The sequence below is a fragment of the Mustela lutreola genome, chromosome 2 (genome assembly GCF_030435805.1).
Source record: "Mustela lutreola isolate mMusLut2 chromosome 2, mMusLut2.pri, whole genome shotgun sequence".
In the NCBI taxonomy this organism is placed as follows: domain Eukaryota; kingdom Metazoa; phylum Chordata; class Mammalia; order Carnivora; family Mustelidae; genus Mustela; species Mustela lutreola.
Genome location: NC_081291.1, coordinates 85178763 through 85203462, shown reverse-complemented (window position 1 = coordinate 85203462; position 24700 = coordinate 85178763). Strand labels below are relative to the sequence as shown.

At 37.1% G+C, this 24700-nt stretch overlaps 1 protein-coding gene across 1 annotated transcript in view; it reads right to left on the bottom strand.

Annotated features, from left to right (window-relative positions):
• Positions 1–23140, bottom strand: part of ZNF385D (zinc finger protein 385D) — a 936273-nt gene extending 913133 nt beyond the window's left edge. The window contains exon 1 of the mRNA XM_059162500.1: positions 22687–23140. Coding sequence (XP_059018483.1) covers positions 22687–22792 — 106 coding nt within the window. The 5' untranslated portion in view covers positions 22793–23140. The remainder of the gene's footprint in view (positions 1–22686) is intronic.
• Between the last annotated feature and the right edge of the window lie 1560 nt (positions 23141–24700).

Below are 24700 nucleotides of genomic sequence, written 5' to 3'. Positions count from 1 at the left end.
TGGGCCTAACTCTTTAGAATGGCATTGTCCATCTGTTTACATATTCACCCTTGAACCCAAATGTGGATGAAATCTTAATAGAATGTTGAATATGAAAATTATTCTCCATAATTAAACAGTCTATTAATGAGCATTTAGAACACTATGAGCATTTAGAACAGTAGCCCAAAACAAATCTATTTCTGGAAGCTGTTGACTTAGGGCTTAATAAACCTTGGCAAACCTTAATTAATATTTCTGGAAGACACACTGTGTGCAAAACACTATTTCTCTATTTAGCCATTATAGTCACGGAATTTAAAACTCGGTGGAAAAGATAACCATATACTCAAGTAACAATACTCCAAGAAGTAATACCTCTTATAAGTAAGATACACATTGGGAGTAATTATAGCTTCCTTTATGGAATGGATCCAGTCTTAAAAGAGTACCCATATTAAATGTATAAGTATTTAAATGTTCAGATCTATAAATCTAAGCATACATTCCACTGTGTTTTACTATGTGGGAGATGTGTTCTGTGGTTTTAAAAAAGCTGTAATTCATCACAACACTTTAAAAATACTGTTAATAATAACCACTGCCTAAGGAGTGGCAGGTGCACCCTACACCCTGAGTGCATCTAAAATCATCCTGAGAGATCTAAATTATTTTTCACATTTAATTGATGAAGAAACTCTTCAGTGAGGCTGCACAAGATCACATAACTAGGACATGTCAGACCTGGTTGAATAGGCCTGCTTCTCTCTGACTCAGCACATTTTCTTAACCACAATGCTATACTGACTTCAGCAAAAAGTAATTAGTAGTATTTCTTACAACTTCATGTGTATCTACAATTATCTCAAAATAAAAAGTTTAATTTAAAAAAGTAATTAGACTGATAAAACAGCTAACCAGGTTATAAAATAGAAATGCAAAGTAGTCAGAATTGTTTATGTTTGACAACAAAAATAGCAATTTTAATTTAGCTAAACAAATACACTGCATTCCAAAGTCTATGAGATTCTATCAAAATCGTGCCCTGAGAAGCACAGCAATATAATGTTCACTATGGTGTGTTCCTAGAGCACCTCTCAGAACTTTCTAGAACAATCTATATTCCAGAAATGAGTAGGCTGCTCAAAGAGATATTCAGAGACAAGGGATATACAAGCATAACTGCTAAAAAACCTAGACAATCAGACTAAAAAATACTTTGTCATTTCCGAGATAGCGCATTTCAAATATCTGAACCAGATTTTTACCCACCAAGCTGCAATATAAGTACTATGCTTGCAATAACTAACTTGCTTCAAATACAAATATATCCAAGAACTCTATATAATCAGAATAGGCTGAAAATCCAATGCAAACACACCAAGAGTGAAAAATGTAGTAGTTTAAGACTAAATAAATAGCCATCAGCACGAAGCACATTTAAGATTAACTCATATCTTCAACATTGATTTCAAGTAATGGTACAATTATGAGATTCACAGAATTCATAGTCCCAAGATCTAAACTGCTTCCCTCCCTACCAAAAAAGGCTGGGGGGTGAAGGGGTAATTCAAATCAAGTTAAGTATGAGTGGGAGATTTAAACTACTTTTTCTTCCAAATATGGCATGAAAATGGTGTCAATTTGAATAGAAAGAAAAGGATTGCTTGTTTCTTCTCACTGACCTTTAAGCAGGGCTTTCTTTTATTTATATAGATATATAGATACATAGATATTATTACCTCATATTATTATCATTACCTCATACTATTCATGGAACCAATATAAAAGGAATATGTCAATGTTTCCTTATCTGAGGCAGCCACAGACATTGCCACAGAGGCAAGAAAGGTGTGACTGGATAGCACAATGGATATCACAGAAAGTCTTTCTTCTCCTGCAAGGCTGAGAAGTCTATAATTACCTGAAATTAAAGGGAGTTTACATCCCTTCCTTTTCTTAGCATATAAAAGAAATCTGAAGGAGAAAAAAGGTAAGACAGAAGTTATCAGTTTCCTGCTTTAAAAATCTACAATAAGAGGGTCACCTGGGTGGCTCAGTGGGTTAAAGCCTCTGCTTTCGGCTCAGGTCATGATCTCAGGGTCCTGAGATTGACTCCCGCATTGGGCTCTCTGCTCAGCAGGGAGCCTGCTTCGCCCTCTGGCTCTGCCTGCCTCTCTGCCTACTTGTGGTCTCTTTCTGTCAAATAAATAAAGAAAATATTTTTAAAAAAAACTATGATAAGAGCTCCTTTCATTCCTCATCTAATGAGATGATAACAATGTTCAATTAGGCAATGGGTCAAAGTTCACCAAAGTATTGTGAAGTGTTTGTGATAGTTTCTATCCCTCACTGTTAGCAGAGCCCCATTTTCACAATTACACACGTGACCCTGTTCCTATGCAGGACATGGTGTGACTGAGGTTTGCATTTTCTGAGGTGAGAAGTGTAATTCACAGCCCAGATGGAGAGTTGTCTTAAGATTCTTGGATTCTAAATTAAAATTTTTCTTTGGAACTTTTATTCCTACAACGTAATTATTTCCTAACACATTTTTAGAGCAGTAGCTTCATCTTGACCTGATGAGGACCTAACCACTGGGTCTATGTAATTTCCTGTCACTAAAGATTTATGTACAAATATCTTAGTTCTTTAGTACATAATATTGAGTTGTCATAGAGTCTGAGTTATTCATTCACTCCACAAATATTCAGTCAGTAAAAATTGGGGGCAAATATACCTTTCTAAAAAACTGCTACCAAATACTTTCTGTTAGTCTTTTCCTTTAGGGAACAGTCACCCCTAACAAGGGGAGACTTGTAACAAGACAAGATTTCAGTCTAATTCTATAATCTAAGAGTTTGTTTCAGTTACTTAAAGTCACTCCTAGCCATTTTGAAACTTTAGTCTAATGTTGGGTCAAATGCTCCCCAATCCTCCTTCCTCCAGGCTCCGGAGTTCTGTCTGCAGGGACATGAGGACTCAGCTGATGTCACTACTTCTTTTTTTCCAGGAAGTTTCCAGTTCTACTGCAGAAGACGTATGAAGGAAGAAGAGGATGAAAAGATGTTTTTATTCTGTGCTAGCCCGTGGAGATTCGTCTGTCTTCTTCTTAGGATTGTTGCTTCCTTACTTGAACAATCCCACAAGCCAAGAATGATCTTAGGCACTCCTTCCTGCTTATTTCCTCTGTGTGGGCAGATTTCAAGAGGACGACACTTGTCACCGACCTCACTCCCGTGACCTCAAGTAATTTCCTGGTGTGGGTGATCTGGTCATAGCTGAACCCATCGACGTTGCCAAAGCCTCTTGCTGCTGGAATCTCCTCACTCAGTGGATGGCCCTCTATGCATGGAAATTCATTTATCTGTGTCATGCCAAAGTTGGAAACACAGACTGTGCCCTCAGCATTCCTCCTATGAGCTCCGGACCATATCTATGACCCAGCAGCATCACGTTCATCAAAGTCAGCCCCTCAGCAATGTTCCTGCAAGATATATTTACTCCTCCCTGGTTTATTGTTGTAGTCTCTATACTAGCCCACCCACCAGGTGCAGGAACGAGGCCCAGTTGAAATTCATGATCTCCTAGTACAACTGCCAGAACCTGGTGTTACATGGAGCAATAGAACATGGCAGTGAATTCCACGGGGCACACTGTAGTACCAGGCCCCTTCCTGGATGCAGTCATCCACAAACCACTGCAAGATTTTAGTTCCTGGCTTGGGGCACCTGGGTGGCTCAGTGGGTTAAAGCCTCGGCCTTTGGCTCAAATCATGATCCCAGGGTCCTGGGATTGAGCCCTACATAGGGCTCTCTGCTCAGCAGGGACCCTACTTCCTCCCCTCTCTCTGTCTGCTTCTTTGCCTACTTGTGATCTCCATCTCTCAAATAAATAAATAAAATATTAAAAAAAATAATAAAAAGATTTTAGTTCCTGGCTCACAACTGCTCTCTCCAAAACTACTCCTGCCATATGTCACGGTGATCTCCTGCATGTAGATGTCCTTCCAAATCCTTGTTCTTTCAATTTTTTAACCCGCAGTGATCATACCTTCTACCCTACCCCAGCTACATACTCTTGTATCTACAGTCTTAACCTCAAGTAAGTGAAACCCCTCTTGGATTTCAGACATCCTGCTCTCTGACCACCACCTCCTATCTTTCCTGCTTACATGTTCTTCTGCCAGAACTGACATGACTTTTTACCCCTTCTTATCACATTTCAGTGCTCCTCTTTCTCCTGCTCTGCTCTCATTTTCCATCTTATTCACTTAAATTCCATGGAAAATCATTCTAATGACAAACACACATGAACTCTCAATTCCTTTACCTATTCCTTGCTTTATCTTCTTTCTTAAATCTAATATGCTACCTGCTTCTCACCAGCAAGCCCCCTGTGAATGTGAATGGAGTTGAGCTGATTATAGGGCTTTTGTACTGCCTGGGTTTGAAAGTCAGATTCTCCTTTCCACACCCCTATATCCTAGCTGAGTAATCAGGACAAGTTATTTAAATTCTCCATGCCTCGGATTCTTCATGTAAGATGGAGAAATTATCTACACATATTTCAAATATATACCATAAGAATTAAATTAGTTAGTACATGTTAATCAGTGCCTGGCACTTAGTAAGTCTTGATAAATGCTGGCTGTTGTTGCTTTTATTAAAAATAGATTTATTTCCTTTAAAACACAAACTTGATCCCAAAGACATAGGCACATCCCTTATGAAAATTAAATTATTGGGGTGCCTGGGTGGCTCAGTGGGTTAAACCCTCTGCCTTCAGCTCAGGTCATGATCCTGGGGTCCTGGGATCGAGCCCCGCAACGGGCTCTCTGCTCGGCAGGGAACCTGCTTCCCCCATGTCCCCCTGCCTGCCTCTCTGCCTACTAGTGATCTCTGTCAAATAAATAAAATATTTTAAAAAAATAAAATTAAATTATTTCTGAAATATGGCAGAAATTTTGCTATGAAATGAATGAACAATTTGTTTATATATTATTAAAATCTTAAATCATGATTTAGATGCCATGGTTTTCATAGCTTAACAATATCTATCAGGTATATTTTCTTCAAAATAAAGCTTCCTGTACTGCTTTTAACATAAATTTCACTTTAAAAATACAGACGAAAATTTTAAAAGTAAGAAAACCTATAATCAATGACCCCCTACTAGAAACAATCACCATTAACACCTTGTAATATAATAGTTTTCTATACCTATGCTGTCCAATATGGTGTTGTGGTTATTTAAGTTAAACAAAACTAAAAATTAAGTTCCTCAGTCACACTAACAATATGTCAAATGCTACAATATATTAACTAGTGGCTACAATATATTGGACAAAACAGATATAGAACATTATCCTCATCACAGAAAATTCTACTGCACAACACTGTCTATAAACTTTATTACACACACATAACAATAAAAATTAATAAAAATTAAAATCAACATATGATTGTCTTTCTTTTTATTCATTCACATTATAGTAAATGTAATTCAGTGTCAATGGATGTGTTTAGGCTACTCCCATCATGTTGCTAGGATCCATTTTGACGTCCTTCATATAGTCTCCATTGTCTTGCAAAGAATTTGCAGCTATGAACTGATCATTAAGTTTTTATATATAATATTTTCATTAAATTTATTTTAGAAGAAATCCCCACACATTTGTTGTATCAAATGATAAATACATTTTAAAGCATTGGACATATGTTATAACTCTTTTGCAAAGACTCAGGTATCTTTTACACCACACACATCCTTTCTAACAGAAGTTACCTAATACATATTCCAGTAAAATGATATTAAGATCCAGTAAAATGATGACATGGGAAATACAAAATAGAAGAAAATAAGCACTTATAAAAATGAAATAAAATCCCATAGTGGCAGCTGTCTAAGTGTCTGGAGAGCAATGGAAACGAAGAAACCAGTGAATTCATGAAAACTTAAAAGAAGGATCCTTATATGGATTCCAAGAAATTAAAAGAAGTTGAACAACATTAGCAAGATGATGAAGAAAAAGATCCACCATTAGAAAAGAAAGAAAGAAGAAAGTTAGTTAGAACCATCATTAGAAAGAAAGAAAGTAAGTAAGTTTGTTTCCAGGAAAAAAAAATGTTTTGTAAAGTCACAAGAATATCATAATCAAATAATAAGCAAGCTAAAATGTATTATGACTTTGAATCATCTATAGAATGTAAGAAAATAATATTTATTTGTCCTTAACTCAAAGAACAAATAAAGGATTTTTAACATATACAGTATACAACTGTATCACAAATTTAATAGTAGAGCCTGTAGACTAGGAAAGATTTATTTCCAAATCATGATGTACAGAAGCTATGAAACATGAAAAGCTGTATAATAAATAGAACTTAACTTAGTAAATTCCTTGTGTTATTCTTTTAGTATTATTTCTCTTTTCTGCATATAGGTTACAAATATTTCCAATTCCTTTCTAAAGAACAAATACGTAAAAAACATGTGGAATCATAAAAACTCTTATTTCATATATGGATATATGCCTGTGTGAGCACATGGGCGTGTTTTAAGCAGCTTGAGATTTAATTACTTTGGGTTCCAATAACTAGCTTGAGATGGAAACCAAGAGACCAAACAATAGTATTTAACCAAAGCATCTGTATTTATACATCACAGATATCCAGTTTTGCATTATTATTGAGCATTTGTAAAAATGGTCCACACATGAAACAGCAAATCCCACAGGAGGTATATTTTGATGCATATAGAGTGTTAAATTTTACACAATCTGCTGTTTTGAGTGTTACCTTTATGGGATTTTTCTTTCAGTATCACCTTTATTTCTTAAGGAAAGTGTTTTTTCATGGGGTATTTGGAGAAGAGGCAGCAGAGAGGGAAGGTAGGCCTAAGAGAAGGGAAGAGGAAAGAGACAAAAAGAGGGCAAACATCATGGTATCCTTCCTCATGGCCACAGAAATTCCCATCTCAATCAAAAGTCAGCAGGCTGTCAATGCTGGAATTCTGTGTCCCAAATGATTTTCTGTATGCCAGTTTTCAAGGAAACATAAAGATAGTTTTCAAGTATCAATATTACAAGTATCAAGATTACATAGATTAATAGAACAGGGACTGTTATGGCTTAATTCTTTAAGAGATAAAGACACAGCAATAAAGTAACAAATAAAAGCACAAATCAAAGATAAGACCATTCTAAAGGTTTGGTCCATTCAATGTCATCCTCAGTTATATATATATTATTGGACGTATTACAAAATAAAATCTTTGGTGAGACATTTAAAAGAAAGTAAAAGATGATATAAAGTATCAAGAACAAGAGGTAAGGGTGGTAACAAAATCAGAGTCTACCATTAAGTGAGCAAAACATTTACCATCCAGACAATGCACTCTCTTCAGTATGTATAGGAAATGAGATAGTAAGTTATAATAGGTCCTATATTATTGTGAGCACATTAATTATATGAAAAGTGCAGGAATAAGCATTTGCACATAAAAAGAAAATTCCATCATTGAGATTATCAAGAAGTTCACACACATAATTACATAGTACTTTTCCAGCCTTAACACAATGAAGCTTTCAGATAGGAAGAAAAATAGACCAAAGCATATCATTATCCCCAAATCTCTAAGTGAACTTGAAACGTTTTTAAGTTTCAAGAAGTTTCTGGAGAAGGAAATAAAAACTTGAGAGTAGCCCTGAAATACAATAACGAGTACATTAAGAATTGTATATAGTTGATTGTGAATTCATTTTCTCACAGACCGTCCACCACTTTTCAGTTAGAGGCGAGATAATCAAATTCAATCATGACCAGCTTAGCAATTACTTTTATTTTTTTAAAGAAATTTTATTTTTAATATGCTGGGTTCAAGGAGAAACTGGGACATACTGTTTGAAAAGTCTAGTAGAAGCCTGGAAGTACAGGGTTCTATCTTCATAGTACTTTACATTTTTGCATAGCACTGCATCAGTCAGGATATGCTAGGTTACATTGCGGTAACAAAGTCCTAAAATCTTAGTGACTTAAGGAAACAAAGACTTGCTTCTGACTCATGCAACGTGTTCATCTGAGATCGGCAGGGTCTTCAATGCAAATTATCCTCAGTCGGGGTCACAAGCTTTCAAAGTCTCTACCATCTGAAACACTGCCGGTCTCTGTGACTGAAAAAAGGAGCTTAACAAACCACACACCAGCTTTTTAAAGACTTTGGCCAAAAAGTGACAAATCACTTCCAGTCACATTTTCTTGGCCAAAGCAAATGATATGTCATAACTTTACTTCAAGGAAGTAGAGTACTGCAAGCCTTCCAAGTGACTGATTTGTAAACAGATCTAATCACTACAGACATTTTATATGTTCCATTTTAAATTGATTATTTCCTCCTTTCCCAGTTAACTTTAAGTTCCTGGGGATAAAATGTTGAATCTTATCCATATTTCCAGGTTTTGAATCTTGTGCTGTATTGGGCCCTCAGTAAGTATTTGTTGAATGAATAACAAGGACTGTCAGCAGAGTCAAGCATTTCAGCATGTTCAGGACTAAGTAATACTGAGAAGAGACCTTTGGATTTGACATAAAGTTCATGTGTAACCCTTGAAAAGTGTCTCAGAAGTAAGGCAAATTGAAGTGAAGAAATGGAAGAAAAGATTGGAGATTGCCCTTTCCAAAAGTGTGACGATGATTACAAGGAGAGAATTAGGGCAGCAACTTGAAGGAAGTTTTTCTATATAGAAAGGAGAGTACAACAGATCTGGAGGGAGAGCAGGTGAAAAGGAGAGTGAAGTTTTAAGAGAGAAGATGAGTAATTGATAAAATGCCCAAGAGGTACCAGGAAGGAGTGGGATCATAAAATAGGTAAGCAGGCATTGGGACAGCAATCCTTTTGAGATAGAGGTGTATGTGAATCAGGATGGTTATAAAGTTGTGCCTGGTAATGACCAAAGGAAAATTTGAAGGTGTCCCTGTCTAATGATCTTTCCTTCATCTGAGAAACAGAAACCAGATAAGATTCTGAATTTAAGAGGAGGCATTGGACCAAGGATTTGAAATGCAGTACAAAAGGTAGAATGGCAGTTATAAGAAGGCACACCCTGGGTCACCTGGGTGGCTCAGTGGGTTAAAGCCTCTGCCTTCCGCTCAGGTCATGATCCCAGGGTCCTGGGATCAAGCCCCACATCAGGCTCTCTGCTCCAAGAAGAGCCTGCTTCCTCCTCTCTCTCTTTCTGCCTGCCTCTCTGCCCACTTGTGATCTCTGTCTGTCAAATAAAAAATAAATAAAATCTTAAAAAAAAAAAAAGAAGGCACACCCTGAGCATTAAAAGAATGGATGGCATTTTAATGGATGTCCACTTGGAACTGAAATTTTAAATGGCAAAAGCAAATACTCATCTCCCCAAGTTACAAAAACCATCTATGTGATTTAGTGACCCAGTATCATAATCCTCCAAACCATCCCGTTACACACCTAGGCTCAGAACCCAGGAAATGGAAACAGATGACCTCTTTCTGACATCTAACAAAAAAGTGTGATGCTTTCACTCCCTGTACAAAAAGGAAGGAAGGAACGAACAAATGAATCTGATAACATGCTTGCCAATTTTGACTTAATTTCTAAGAATGAAATAAAAATATAATTGCAGAATGTTTCTCTTAGTATGACCATTTTAAATCTACCATCATTGGGTGAGGCTGGAATTGATTCAACTAACTTAAAATATTATGCAACTTCCAAGAGATTTTTCTGTCTTGCAAAATCCAATCCTTCCTTAAAAATGAGCTGGTATTAGCTTTTTTACAAGAAAAAAAAAATAGATAGCTTTTGCATTGTGCTCAGAAATAAAGCAAAAACTTCTTTGAATATATGTAGATGCTCTCCTACTTTGGGCACATTGATGAAATTTAGTACAGGTCACAGTAACAGTGAGAACTGAAAATATTCATATAATGATACTAACTATAGGAACTTTTTTATGTTCTTCATGATTATTAACATAAAATGGTAACAAGGTAATTCCTGTCATTGTAAGTCAATATTGGTACCTGATATTTAATGTACAAAAATAGTTAAACTCTGAGAAAACAATGTTGGTATTGAAAGAAAAAGTTAAGTCAAGAAGAAATGGAGATGAATTCAGGGCCAAAGTGATGAACTAACTCATCTTGAGAAGACAATGGGAATACCAATAGAAATGACAGGAAATGATGCCCTATAGAGATAGTAAATCTCTCAATGGTATGAAAATTAGTTATAAATCATATGTAAACAAATGAATGTATGATATCATTTCTATTCCTTAGCCATATGATTTTTTTATGTACGTTGTAAAAGAGAATGAGATATATATATAGTAAAGGCAGCATAATGTTCAATGAAAAGGCATTTTTAACAGAGAGTTCAGTTCTCAAAATTGTTTATGGGATCACTTTCTTACTATTTGAATGGAAGGCAAAAGAAGAGCTACAAACAGCATGACACATGAGGTTGGGATTATCCTGTTAAAATTACAGCCACTTGACTAGCTTTAACAATCAACCTCTCTGGGGACATTTCCAATGTTATCTTGGAAAGTGTTCACAGTTCAACTCTGACAACTTGTTTCATTTTCTGAAAAATTTCAGGAACTAATAAAGTAAGACCTAAATAAACCTTTACTAGACTATTGGAAGAGCATGATTTATTTCTTTGAAACATATGTCTGGTAATTTTCTTTTAGAGCAAACTACTTTTATGATTTTCCACAAAATATGCCAAACCATCCTCCAACTAACCTCCCAGTGACGTCCAAACTATTTTAGTATGTGGACACACGCTATAGTCCCAAGCACACATAGCCATATTCACGAAGTCAGCACCATGATTCTAGTTCCAGACACAATAAGTACTGTGCAGTTTTCGGGACTATCTTAAAGGACACACTTTACTGTATTCTCTATACACATTATGACAACCAAATTTCAATAATTTATTACCATAATTTTTACTAGACTATACTCATGCTTCAGTAAAAGCTGACTTCCAAGATCCAATGTTGCTTATTTTAATGAGAAAACAATGATATGAAATCTTAAAAATTCTTTCAAAATGAACAAATACCAATGCCCTTGTATGCCCTGTTCACTGGAGGGAGCATGAGAGGTATATTGTGTTGGCATATGTTGTCTCACTGTGTGTCCCTCTGTTCACCTCATACGTTCAGTGTTAGAAACAAAGAAATAACACTTTGACTTTAATGTTTTGACTCTCCTTTAGTCAGAATTCATGAAATGGAAATGAATAACTGTGTATTCCTATGAGACTCTGATAATCAGGGTGATCACTCAGTTGGCACATTTCTGTTTCCATCAGGTTATAAAAATTGAGAGCCTTCTAATATTATTTGATTATGCTGCCCCTCTAGAGATCACTAGCTATTATTACCTTAAACCTTTTATTATTCTGAAACACACAATGTCAGTTATTAAAATATTGCATTTTATTTATAAAGGTTTAAAAAAAAAAAAACACTGCAGTCTTTTGCTGTTCAAAACAAAGCTCATTGACATTGCATCACAAACACATTTGAGAAAGTAGTTAAGTTGCCAGGTTTCAAATTATCAAAGGGATGGAGTAAAAACAATTTCATTGAATAACACAGAATTTCCAAACTCAGTTAATGGACAAGAGGATTCATTGTTCTGATGTGGCAAGACAAAACGGAAAGCCAGCAACTGGGAAAGCACAAAAATGCAGAGACTGGAAACTTTCAAACCTGGGCATGGAAAGCAAGCAATTTGCTGTAATCAGATTGTAATAGGCAGCATTAATTTATAGGAAGATGCCTTTTGGAGTACCAAATTAGCCTAATCAATTTAGAAACTTATTAATGGTCCTGACAATTTTCCTTAAGGACCATATCAAGGTATATAACATAACTGTTAAAGTCACTTTAACATTTGCATAAAATTAGTTTATATTCACATCAAATCTGAGTATGGTTATAAAACCTATCTTGGAATACATTTCAGAGCAATTTTCAAATTAAAGTTTCATTAGTACTCCCTTAATACTGTCATTTATTGATTGTTCTCATCTCCATGCCAGTCATACACTATCACTGTCCCCCGTAATTCATTCCAGCATATGATAGACTTAACAGAAGCTATTTCACTATGTATGTGAAAAGAAAAGGAAACTATTCAGGGTAGCAGAGAGAACATAAGGCTTTGAGTCAGACATGGTGAGTTCATGATCCAGCTTTGCTACCTCCAAGTTACTTGGCCTTGCAAAATCACTTGACCTTTTGTTTCCCTATCTTAAAAAAAAGTAAATGTGGCTAATGGTAACACCTACCTCCCCTAATTTGTGGGAAGAAACAAATGAGAAAATACAGATGTCATTTCTATATTCAGTGAAACTATTTCAATATTAGATTTTAGTATGTGCATTAAGAGGAAAAGAAGTCTTGCTCTAATTATTCACATTCACATAATGGCAACCTCTTCTACCTTGAATAGTATTTAGTTTTCTCAAACTTTCTTATGCATGCTAACACATCTTAATTAGGTAAACTTTTACTTTGTTAAAGGCAATCTCTTAATGAAGAGATTCTTTTGGGGCACTTGGGTGGCTCAGTGGGTTAAAGCATTTGCCTTCAGCTCAGGTCCTGATCCCGGGGTCCTGGGATCGAGCCCCACATCAGGCTCTCTTCTCTGTGGGGAGTCTGCTTCCTCCTCTTTCTTTGCCTGCCTCTCTGCCTACTTGTGATCGCTGTCAAACAAATAAATAAGATCTTAAAAAAAAAAAAAAAAAGGAAGAGATTCTTTCTTCTAACTTCCTCAGAGTTCTGAATGGTTCTTCTTCAACTTTTGAAAATTTAAATTAAGAAATCATGCTCTAATTTATGATCCAAGAAGAGAAAACATTTTTTAAAGTTCTGGTATCATCTCTTCAGGTTAACTTGTTATGGTTTTTTATTTATAAAGAGTCAAAGAAGTATGCATTGGCATCAGACATAATTTAGGATTAATAAATAATTAAGAGTTATACCACTGATTAATAAGAATTTTTTACAGAGTGCTCAACAAAATCCACAAGAACTGAAAAATGTATTTTGTAAGCAATTTCCTAAAGTCAAACTCTTCTTTATGAGGTGCTAAAAAACATTATTCAACCTACTAAAGCCATTAATTAGCCAGTAACTGAGCTGTATCTACCTAACTCTGGAGAAAGCAAATGACACACTATATCAAAATCTGATTGATTATTATGCTGTTTTTGAGGCAATTTTTGGAGTACTGTTGGACTTTGGTAATTATTTAGCTCAATTTTGTACAGAGTCTAAGTCAACCACAGAGTGGAATTTAATTGCTCATTCAACAATGTTTAGGGATACCTACTTTGTTCAAGGCATTGTCAAGCATTACAAGAGGTAAAAAGATTAATACGACATGGTCCCTGTCATAATGGAATTATTCTCTATGGGACTGTAGCTATCATTAGTTAGATTATTGATGCTTAGGGAGGCCTGTGAAAAACTGTGATGAATTGTCAAGGTAAATCCAAATCAGTTCACTGTACAGTTCACTGTATCCTACTTATTAATCTAGGCAAACATGGACTTGCCAGGAACTCATACAGTCTCATTCCCAAAGGTATCCATTTTCTCGGGCTCCCCAAAGAGTCAAGCTGACTCCAATTTATAACTCATCAAAAAATAGTACCAGCACTAGGAATTTATCTAAGAAAGTGGGCTCAAGCTCACTGCCATGGAACAATGGCTTAAAGTATCACAAAGGGAACAAAATTTATAAAGCATTGAGCATTGTCTAAGGGCTACATGGCTTTCTCATTCCTGTAGAAACTCTGAAATGCTTAAAGTTAAGCCAAATCAGAGGTAAGCCAAAGTTAAGCAGCCAGTAACTAAACTCCTCTGTACTTTGTCAGAAAGATCCTATGAAAGTCTCTGCCACATTAACAACACAGATGCTGCTCACCGCACCATTCAATTCCCCTTTCATGAAGAAAATTCCCTCCAGTCTCAGTCCTAGGAATGGTGTTTTTCTCCTAGACAACAGAGTTCTGATGGTATCTGTGTCAATGAATCTGATTGTTGTTTAAAAACTGAAGGCCAAATTTATAGACCAAGTCCTCCAAATGGATAAACCCTTAGAATATAAATAACTTGGAACATTTCCCCCGACTCCTAAGGAAATTTTTCTTCATCATGTACTTCTGAATGACAAATTGACTTTTTTTTTTTAAGATTTATTTATTTATTGACAAAGAGAGAGACAGCGAGAGAGAGACAGAGCACACAAGCAGGGGGAGTGGCAGAGGGAGAAGCAGGTTTCCCTCCAAGAGGCAGCGTGATGTGCGGCTCAATCCCAGGACCCTGGGATCATGACCTGAGCCAAAGGCAGCTGCTTAACAACTGAGTCACTCAGGCACCCCAACAAATTGATTTTTAACCTTCTTAAGTATAATTCAAATACAGGGAAGTACAAAAATTATATGTACAATTTGATGAATTTTACAAGTGAATTAGTTCACTAATCAACCCTCAAATCAGGACACAGAACATTTTCAGCACCTTGCCCTTCCACCCTGATAACTCTGATGTATTCATAAGTTAGCTTAAATATTGAACTTTGTGTGAATAGAATTAGGCTTTTTAAATTTTCTGGGTTTCATTGGTCAACATTACATTTGTGAGCTAATTCGTATGTTAATCTGCAACTATAGTCAATTCCTTCTCATTCTAGTCCCTTACTGTGTAAATTTAATTTAACAATATTTTACATTGTTTTTAAAACATCTCAAACTCATTACTAGGAGGTAAAGAAGGGACATTGTTTTCTTAGATATGATACTAGAAGCCCAGGAAACAAAGGAATAAATGAACAAATTGGACTTTGAAAAATTTTTAATTTGCACAACAAAAAACACTACCAACGGAGTAAAAAGGCAACCCACAGAATGGGAAAAACTTGCAAATCATATTCCAAACAATATATAGAGAGAACTTCTTTTTTTAAGATTTATTTGAGAGCAAGAACACAAGCAGGAGGGGCAGAGAGAGGAAGAGAGAGAACCTTAAGCAGACACAACACTACTCAAGCGTGGAGCCTGAGGTGGGGCTCAACCTCACAACCCTGAGATTATGCCTGAGCCAAAACCAAGAACTGTGTACTTAACCATCTGTGCCATCCAGGAATCTCTACATAGAGAACTTTTCAAACCCAACAAGAACCACAAAACAAGCAATCTACTTCAAAAATAGGCAAAGGACTTCGACATTTTTCCAAAGAAGACATACAAATGGTCAACATACAAACAACACATAAAGATATTCAATACATTAATCATTAGGAAAACATAGCACCTCATGTCCACTACAATCATTACCATTAAAACAACAGACAGACAGACAGAAAGAAAGGAAGGAAGGAAGAAAGGAAGGAAAGAAGGAAGGAAGGAAAGAAAAAAGGAAGGAATACAGAAAATGAGTTTTGGCAAGGATCAGCGAAACTGGAATCTTTGTGCACTGGGAATGAAAAATGGTATAGCCATTAGGGAAAACATTATGGCAGTTCCTCAAAAAAATTAAAAATAGAATTACTATATGATCCAGGAACTCTACTTCTGGGTATCTTTTTAATGATAGAAGGCAAACTGGAAGAGATGTTTGTACATCCATGTTCATAGCAGCATTCCCCAAAACAGGTATAATGTGAAACAACCCAAGTGCCCATTGATAGATGATGGATAAACAAAGTGTAATATATACATTTGATGATAGGAAGGAAATATTCTAAAATATGCTACTACCTGGATGAACGTTGAGGTCGTTATGCTAAGTGGAATAAGCCAGTCACAAAAAGACAAATACTAAATGATTCCATTTGTATGAGGTACTCACAGTAGTCAAAATATTACAGACAGAAAGTAGAAATGATGGTTGCCAGGGAATGAGAGGAAGAGGCATGTGGAGTTATTGCTTAAAAGGGATAGATTTTGGGGCACCTGGGCAGCTCAGTTGTTAAGCATCTGCCTTTGGCTCAGGCCATGATCCCAGGGTCTGGGATCAAGCCCCTAGTGTGGCACCCTGCTCAGCATGGAGTCTGCTTCTCCCTCTGCCTATCTCTCTTCCTGCTCCTGAGCTCTCTCTCTGTCAAATAAAATCTTTAAAAAAATAAAGATAAAGAATAAGTAATTAAATAGTGTCAATTCACTAAAGCCAGAAAATCAATGAATACCTTTTAGGAAAAAAATGTAAAATATAATAATTCCAAAAGAAAAGCTCTTAACTTTTCATCTAAACCCAAGTCCAATTAACCATAATATCTTATTAGTTGATATTTCTAGTTAATTATGTGGTTGACAAAATTCTGTTTTTATTGCTAAAAATGTATTTTAATTTCTTTTGTTAAATTTATTCCTGATTTTTTCATTTTATTTAATGGCATATATAGTACTACAACCAGAAGGAACTGAGTTCAAAAGTTGTCCTATCCTAGCTATGCATGTGTGTATTTTTTAGTCTAGTTCCTTATCTCTAGTGTAAGTTTAATAGCAATTCTTTGTACCTAAAATTTTGAGATTAAACATAAAGAGCCAATTGTAATTCCTAAAAGTACCAGTTAAAAGGTAGTAGTTGTCTAGCTTTTTTTTTTTTTTTTTTTTTTTTAAATACACTGAATGCTCCATGAGTCCAGGGCCTTGCTTTTCTGGTCAGCACTGATATCCTTAGCACCAGTATTCTAGCACATAGTAACCGCTCATCAAATATTTACTGACTGCATTATGTTAAAGTGAACAGAAAATAATTAATGGCCCTGAAGTCTTTGATCTAAAAATCTGGTCAAAAATTTGAACATAAATTAAGGTAATATGCTTCAAAAATACATGATCCTTTATACATTTTCCATAATTTAGTTATGTTGGTTCTGCCATCTCTTCATACATCTAACACAGCATAAGAATATGAGGATGAGATTATAGTAGGCAAAATAATGTACACCCAACCCTCCCACTCCCCACTCTAGCTGCTCAGATCCTAACCCCTAGAACCTACGTCACATTATTTGGGAAAATAATCATTGCAGATGTGATTAAGCTAAGGACCTTAATATAAGAAATTATATTGAATTACCAGGATAGGCCCAAATGCAATCACAAATGTCCTTATAAGAGAAAAGCAGTCTCACAGGGAAATTAGTCTCACAGGGGAGAAGGCAATGGTAATACAAAGACAGAGATCAGTGTGATGTGACACAAACCAAGGAACGCCAACAGCCACCAGAAGCTGCAAGAGGCAAGGTACAGGCGCTCCCCTAGAGCCTCAGAATGTGCACACCTTTGCTGATACCTTGATTTCAGCCTGGTGATACTGATACCAGATTTCTGACCTCCAGAACTGTGAGAGAATATATCGCTGTGTCTTAAGCTGCCAGGTTTATGGCAATCTGGTGCAGTCACTACAGAAAACTCATGTATGACAATGAGAGCTAATAACTATGACATATTCACTTTGCACTAGACACTATTTGAAGCACCTTTAAAAAAAAAAGATTATTTATTTCATAAGTAGGCAGAGAGGCAGGGAGAGAGAGAAAAGAGGAAGCAGGCTCCTCACCGAACAGAGAGCCCAATGAGGGGCTCAATCCCAGGACCCTGGGATCCAGAGTGAGGATTTAAATACAGGTATTCTAGTTCTTGAGTTCACATTCCTAAATTCTGCATCATGTTAAATGACTGTTTCATCTCTCTAACTTTAGAGTACACACAAATTGTACTATGAATATAAAATTTGTGACTACCTAAAAACTCAACCCAGTACCTGAAATCTTTTTTTTTTTTTTTAAATTCTAGGTGTTCTGGATAGATTTGGTACACTAAGACCAACTCATAAAAGTTGTTCTCAAACAAAATAGTTTTAAAATCTGGATTATTCAGGATGCCTTCTGGAGTTTCAAGTGTATTCCTCTGTCTAGGTAAGATAAAAGTAAGATAGAAACATTTTATTGATTTTTCTTTCATTTCAGTCCAGAGTAGATGAGAGATTGTTAAAGGAGAGAGAAATTTCTAATATTTTTTAATAATAAATTATAAAAACAACAGTGATTAACTCTTTAGATATAAAAGGACACATTACAAGATCACACACACACACACACACACACACACACACACAAAAACAACTAAGCAGGGAACGTATGACCCCATGTTATGAGAAACCCTTAGTTAAATCCTCAAATGGACCTCCCTAATACTGCACTGTATTAGTATTTGTTCTTCTCATGGTGACAGGCAGGTCTAATGGGTAATGAAGATATGCCAAGATTAGTACTGTTTGACAGAATATGGGCTTCGTAACTGCATGGATGTAAAGAAAGAACTCTGTTACTGTAAACCTCTCACTTAAAAGACCAGATTAGTAATGTTGCATGTCTGCCTGCTTTGGTTACATGCAATTCCTTTATCAAGGAGAACTTCCCCTTTGTGTTTCAAATAAGTCAAAAGATGAAACAAACATATGGTTGGATGACACTATAGACAAAGTAATAAAATCATTAAATGGTCTAAAGTTCCCTATTGTCACTCTAGACTGCTGTTCTAGTATTCTCTACCAGTTTGTCAGTAGGTTAAGGAATAAGATACTCTTTGAATCCCATCCTCAATCTGGGTACAGAAGTGATACAGAAGTATCTGGGTATGACTACAATCATATTTAAAATGGGATAAAGAGGTCATGAAGAAATTTGATTCATCTCTGCCTCTCAATATCCTTAAATTTCTCTGTCATTGAACTTTATTTATTTATTTATTTATTTTAAAAGAAAAGCCTAGGTCAATCCAGAAAGAGGTGTTACTGCTAATTTTAGCAGGCCCTAGAACATAAAGATTAACACATTATTAAGGTACTGGAATTTTTAAAATGATCTCAAACATGTTATTCACTTGTTCAAAAGATTAATTGCCCTGATGAATTTCAGGCACATAACTCCATTTGAGCTGATCCAGGTTTCCTAAGAGGTTACTAAAGTGGTTGCTCGATGTTCAACCCACAGGCTTTATCTTATTCAGACTCTCTCTTTAGAACACTTGTCAAAATACTAAGGAGTCTCACTTACCTGGAGTTCTAAGCTCTTGAAACATTCAAAATTAAAAACTGTTCCCCATATTAGTTTCTTCAGTTTGTGATATCAATGTGACTCAGATGCTTATTGAGTTTAAATCATTTACCAGAAACCCAGTTCTTCAAATCATCAAATAATATAAAATAAACTAATATAACTATTGTGCAAATATGAAATTTGAAAAAAATTTGTAAAACACAGAACATATGTTCATTGATTATAAGGTTAACCCACTTACAAGATACTCCTCCTAAAGTATTTTGCAATTGTTGATTTGCATATTCATTGCATGAATTCGTATGAATTTATATTCAAAATTAGTCTCAATACTTCATAACTAAGGTTAAACATGTTAATCACTATAACAACCTCATTACCTACTTACAAAAAATAAAACCTCTAGGCAAGTTATTACTACACTATTTTTATATTCCTTCTAAAACCCATATATATTCAGAAATGTATTGTTTATAGTAGGCAAAATATGATTTTAAGACTTCGAGTACATCAAAAGACACAAATATATATTTCATGCAATGCCAAGTTACTACCAGAAAACACAATTTAACCCTAAAACAAAAGAAATCGTGGGAATAACCACTAGTTTACTAGAATAGAGAAATGCAGTATCTTATTGAAAACAATAAAATACTATGTAAGTGCAATGAAACATAGTAAAACAGCCTAACTTCTCAAAGACTCTCTATTTTCCAAAGCTGTTCCCACATCTGGGATGTGAATATTAGTTTCCCAATGGATTTATATACTTTTATCTGGTAATTCTATTCATGTGCAGGCAAATTAGAACTATGACTTAACATATACCACTATTCCCCAGATAAACATAATTACATCTTGTGAAAAAATACGATATATACATCTTATTTGTTGTTCTTGCTCTCAGTTTTAAAACCTCAAAATCTTTAGACAAGCATGAACATAAATTATCTGAAGAACGCATCACTAATGAATTTATAAAGTTGGAGATTATAAGAAAATAGTGGAAGACATGTACCTAACTACCTGCATAAACTTTGCAGGAAGAAATGCAACATCTTAATTAAATTTCAGATAAAATAAGCCCTCAGTTGGATGTGAATCTTTTAGCCAAAGTTGTTATCATAGATGAGACAATATGTTTTGTTGAATTGCAAACATTTTTCATTACTGAACTTTTGATGCACCTAGTAAATAGCAAATCACAGCAGGGGGTGTAATGGTTTTGAAAATATTGTTGAAAATAGACAGGAAATTTTCAAAGAAGCTGCTAGTATCTCTTAATAGAAATTCAACATTTTGTTAGGATTTGAGCATTAATTATAAGCTGGCTGAAATGTAAGAGTGTCCAGGTAGACCTCAGAATAACTCTAGAGTGTCATACAAATGTGATGTTAGCACCAGGTATGTTTGATGTTATAAATCACACATTGTTAAGAGAAAGGCTAGACTATACTACTATTGATTTACAATAAAGGGACTCAAAGAAGGAACACTGTCAAGGGGAACACCAAGACCTCGGCATTTAGCTCTCTCTAGAGATGGCAGCCCCAACTACATAAATGCCACTCAATTTTCATTTGATTTGAAGTCTAAATTTGACACTTCTATTAAATTAAAAATTTTAAATAGTTGTGAATCAATAAATCTATGATGTGGTCATTGCCTTACTTATTTTTCATAGGGTTGAGAACTGAGATGGTACTCCCATTTTGTATAGTACCAGATTGTATAGTGCCTAAAGGAACAAATTTTGGAGTCCGGCAATCTTGGGTTCTAAAATACTAACTCTGGAATTTTTCCACATTTTACATGTCTAAGACTCCTTTTTCCTTATCCACAAAATGGACATATAAGGATGTTGACTTCTTGGGGTTGTTATGTATTTACAGAAGCTGTATTGCCCTTAATACGTTGCTTAGTGTGCAGTGAATGGAAAAAAAAAAAAAATGTTAGATGCCATTACTAATGTTCTTGGTGTTGTCAAATAACCCCAAACGTTCTTCAGCCACATTGTCAGAGAGCAAAAACAGTCAAAATACCCTATATTTTGTCCTAGGATCTTTTTTCTTAACACAGCGAGCTTCCAGCACTTCATTTACTGAAATCCAAGATAATACATTAACTCAAGATGTTTGCCCATTCCCCAGTCTATATTTTAGCTCCATGGTTAGTGTTCAAGTTAATTTCCGAGGAACATCTGGAAGGAAATGTGAAGAAATTGCAGCAAAACCCAGACACACTGTGCTGCATCAATCTACATAATTTGAAATGACCCATATTTGCCTTTCATGCTTACAAACCAGAGTATAGTGACTAAATTACCCAGTATAGGGCAAGGGTGACATGAAAACCCAGAGGGAGATAAGCCTTTCCAGTTGGTTCCAGGAAACATGGTGAACCAATATTGACTAGACATGAAAATCACTTTTAACAGACAGCTAACAACCAACCTCAAGAGAAGAGAGAAATTTCCCCCATGACATTCCAAGAAAACAGCACTGGAATGTCATTAAAAAAAAAAAAAAAGGCCCTAGCTCCAGGGTCCTTAGTTACACCCACAAAACATAAAGTAGTCTTCCAAGTCAGTTCAAGGTTTCAGAATTTGGGAATGTTCAAATACCCAGGAACATCACATCCCTTGTTACTTTCCCTGCAGCTCACCCTGGAGCAGACAAACGTTATCTCCAGAAATATGTGATGCAGGCAAGTCTGAACTCTAAGGGGGGAGGGTGGGGAGACACATAGGGAATTGAGCATTTCACAAGGGGCAAGACAGTATTGGGTTAGGCAGGTTTCCTCTGACCCCAATTTGTGCCCACAATAAAACCTTTCCCCAAATGCTGGAAGTCACAAGGTATCCTTACCCTGCGCTCCCTCATTCCTGGAGCAGGAATGCAATCAGATCCCGGGACACTGATTTACCCTAACCTCCCAAGTCCAACCTGAATCTTAAAATTATTCCCCTGGAAGAAGGCTTCCTATAACACAACAGCCTCCCACACTGCCCGCAAATCTCGTGCATCCTAAAGATCTTGAAAAGAAGCCCCCCCCCCAAAAAAAAAAAAAGGAAAGAAGAAGGAAAAAAAAAAAATAGACGAAGGAAAAAAATAAAAATAAAATACAATCACGAAGCTGGCTCGCTGTGCTTTCCTATCCCAACAACTTCGCCAGGTTTCCCAAGGAAGCAGAGCGCCCCCCTCCACACACATACCCAATAGGAGACAGGCCCATCCTCGGTGGCCCAGCCCTCCACTCCAGCCAGAGCCTGGCTGACCCAGTCGCCCCCCGCCGTTGCTTTCTCTGCCCCTGGTCTCAGCGGGAGCCCCTCAAGCTCTGCGCTGGACACTCCAGCCCCCACCCACATCAACCTCACATCTCTGCTGGCCGCTGAGCTGAAGAGGCAGGGGAGCAGACTGGTGTTATGGGGTACACGAGAAGGGGGACGTCCCGGGTGTGGACTCCGCAAATGCCCATTCCATGCGCCTCACCTCTCGCGGGGACACAAGCCTAACACGCACCCAGCACCTCGGCCAACTCCGCCACCCGAACCGAAACACCTCTTTTGCACTCAACTTACCGCGGCTGGGCTGAGCCTTCGTCGCCCCCAGCAGCTTTTCTCTCCTTCCTCCCGCCGAGCCCTTCATCCTCCTGCTGGCGGCCGCTCGGCGCCCTGGCCCTGGCATCTGGGGAGCAGAAGCGGCCGCCCGGGCTGACTAGCCCCGGGGGCGCACAACTGCCCGCCTGCAGCTTCGGTGGTTGATAGTCACCACGAGGCAAGGCGTGAGCGGCCGCCGCAGAGAATAGTCCCCGAAGCAAGCGCCACGCGTGTTGTCCCTCAGGCGAGGGCTGGAGGTGGCTGTCAGCGCGCCTCTGCCTCCACCGCACCCGGCGGCGCTCCGCACGCGTCCGGAACCGAGCCAGCCTCAGGTGCACCCAGCTGGGGAGAGGTGCAAGCTGGCGCGGAGGGAGGGGCCGGCCCGGGGGCGCCCGGGAATGGAAAGAAGACTGAGCAGAGAGAAAGAAACCAAGAGGCGAGGAACTAGCTTTAACGGAGTGAGTGGATCCCGGGTGTTAAAGGGAAACGCGAGGGAGAGAAATGCATCCAGAAACTAGAGGTATTAGAAATGAGCTCCCTGAGCTGCTTTGGGAGACTCAGGAAAGGGGTTTTCCTTTTGTGCTTAGATCCTTTATCCTCCTGGGTTGCCTACAGTTATACCTGAAAACAACCTCACCCCCACCCCTCATTCACCACCCCCCTCTTTTTTAAACATTGAATCTCCAACCCGAGTACAGATACAAAGTGACCAAGTGAAGATACTACAAAATCACATGAAAGTTCCACCTACACAAAACCACAGTTTTCAACCTCTTTTGAGGGACCCAAGTCCTACTGGGTCCTACTGAAGGGATTTATTTCCTTCACCAGATACCTCTGCCAGTCGCCTTTCTGTTTCTCCCTACCTCCCTCTCCCCTGCCCTCTCCCTTTCTCCTTCCCCCCAACTACAAATACCCTGGGGTGAAAACACACCCTCTATTGTCCTTTATTAGGAGGTAGAGGGGTGTTTCTCAAACTTTGTATCCCATACTTAGCATCTAGGGAATCTGGTTAAAGTTCAGATTCTGTTCCAATAGGTCTGGAGTAGACCCTGAGATTCTCCCCAAGTCTAATAGTGTGGCAGAGGTTGCTGATCCAAGGACCACATTTTGAGTTGCAAAACACAAACAATATAAATTCGCTTTCTAGTACCAGCTGAGCCACCAACTATTTGCAAGATAATCTGAAACAAGTCACTGAGACACTGTCTTGCATGGAGTTTCAGCATGCTATGGAGGCCAAATAACTTAAAAAATGTGAATGGCGTGCAAAGGTATAAAATGCCCCATATATACAATGCTGTCAGTATTGTCATTTTATATATATATATATTTTATTTATATATGTTGCTGTTGATAAAATTATTAGGAATACTAATGTTGATGAAAGTATATAAAGATAATAGTAATTTGCTGTATGTTCTCTAAAGAGCTCTAAAAAATAATCAGACCCCCCCCCCCCAAACACAGGGTCATTTAGAAAGAAAACATGAAGTAACATACTCTGAAGTATAGTCTATTCATCCTCTCAACCAGTTGTTGACTTTGGCAGATATGCAGTACTGTTCAAGTATGTATTATCAAGTAGTTAAATCACTTTTCAAGCTAATAGATTTAAAAAAAAAAAAAAACAGAAAGAGTAAATGCCAAGAAGAAATAAATAAAAAGAAATATAGTAAATGTACTAAAAGATATATTGTTTCAACTTATCATGACTATGTTAGTTTGGGTTGATCCTTTCTCCACATGTTTCATCTGCATTTAAATACTCATCCTATCATTTTAGTTCAGCAAGTGTTAGTTAGTCTTTAACATATTAAAGGCCTTTCCTGGGGTGAACAGAATCTGACACAGTCCTTGCTTTGAAAGAACAATTTTACTTATACCAATAAACATGATGTTAGGCAGTCCGTGGCGCCTAACAGGAGAATACCAAACACATTAGCACAGAGAGTTCAAAAGGCAGAGAGGTCTGGAGAGACTTCATAGAAGGAAA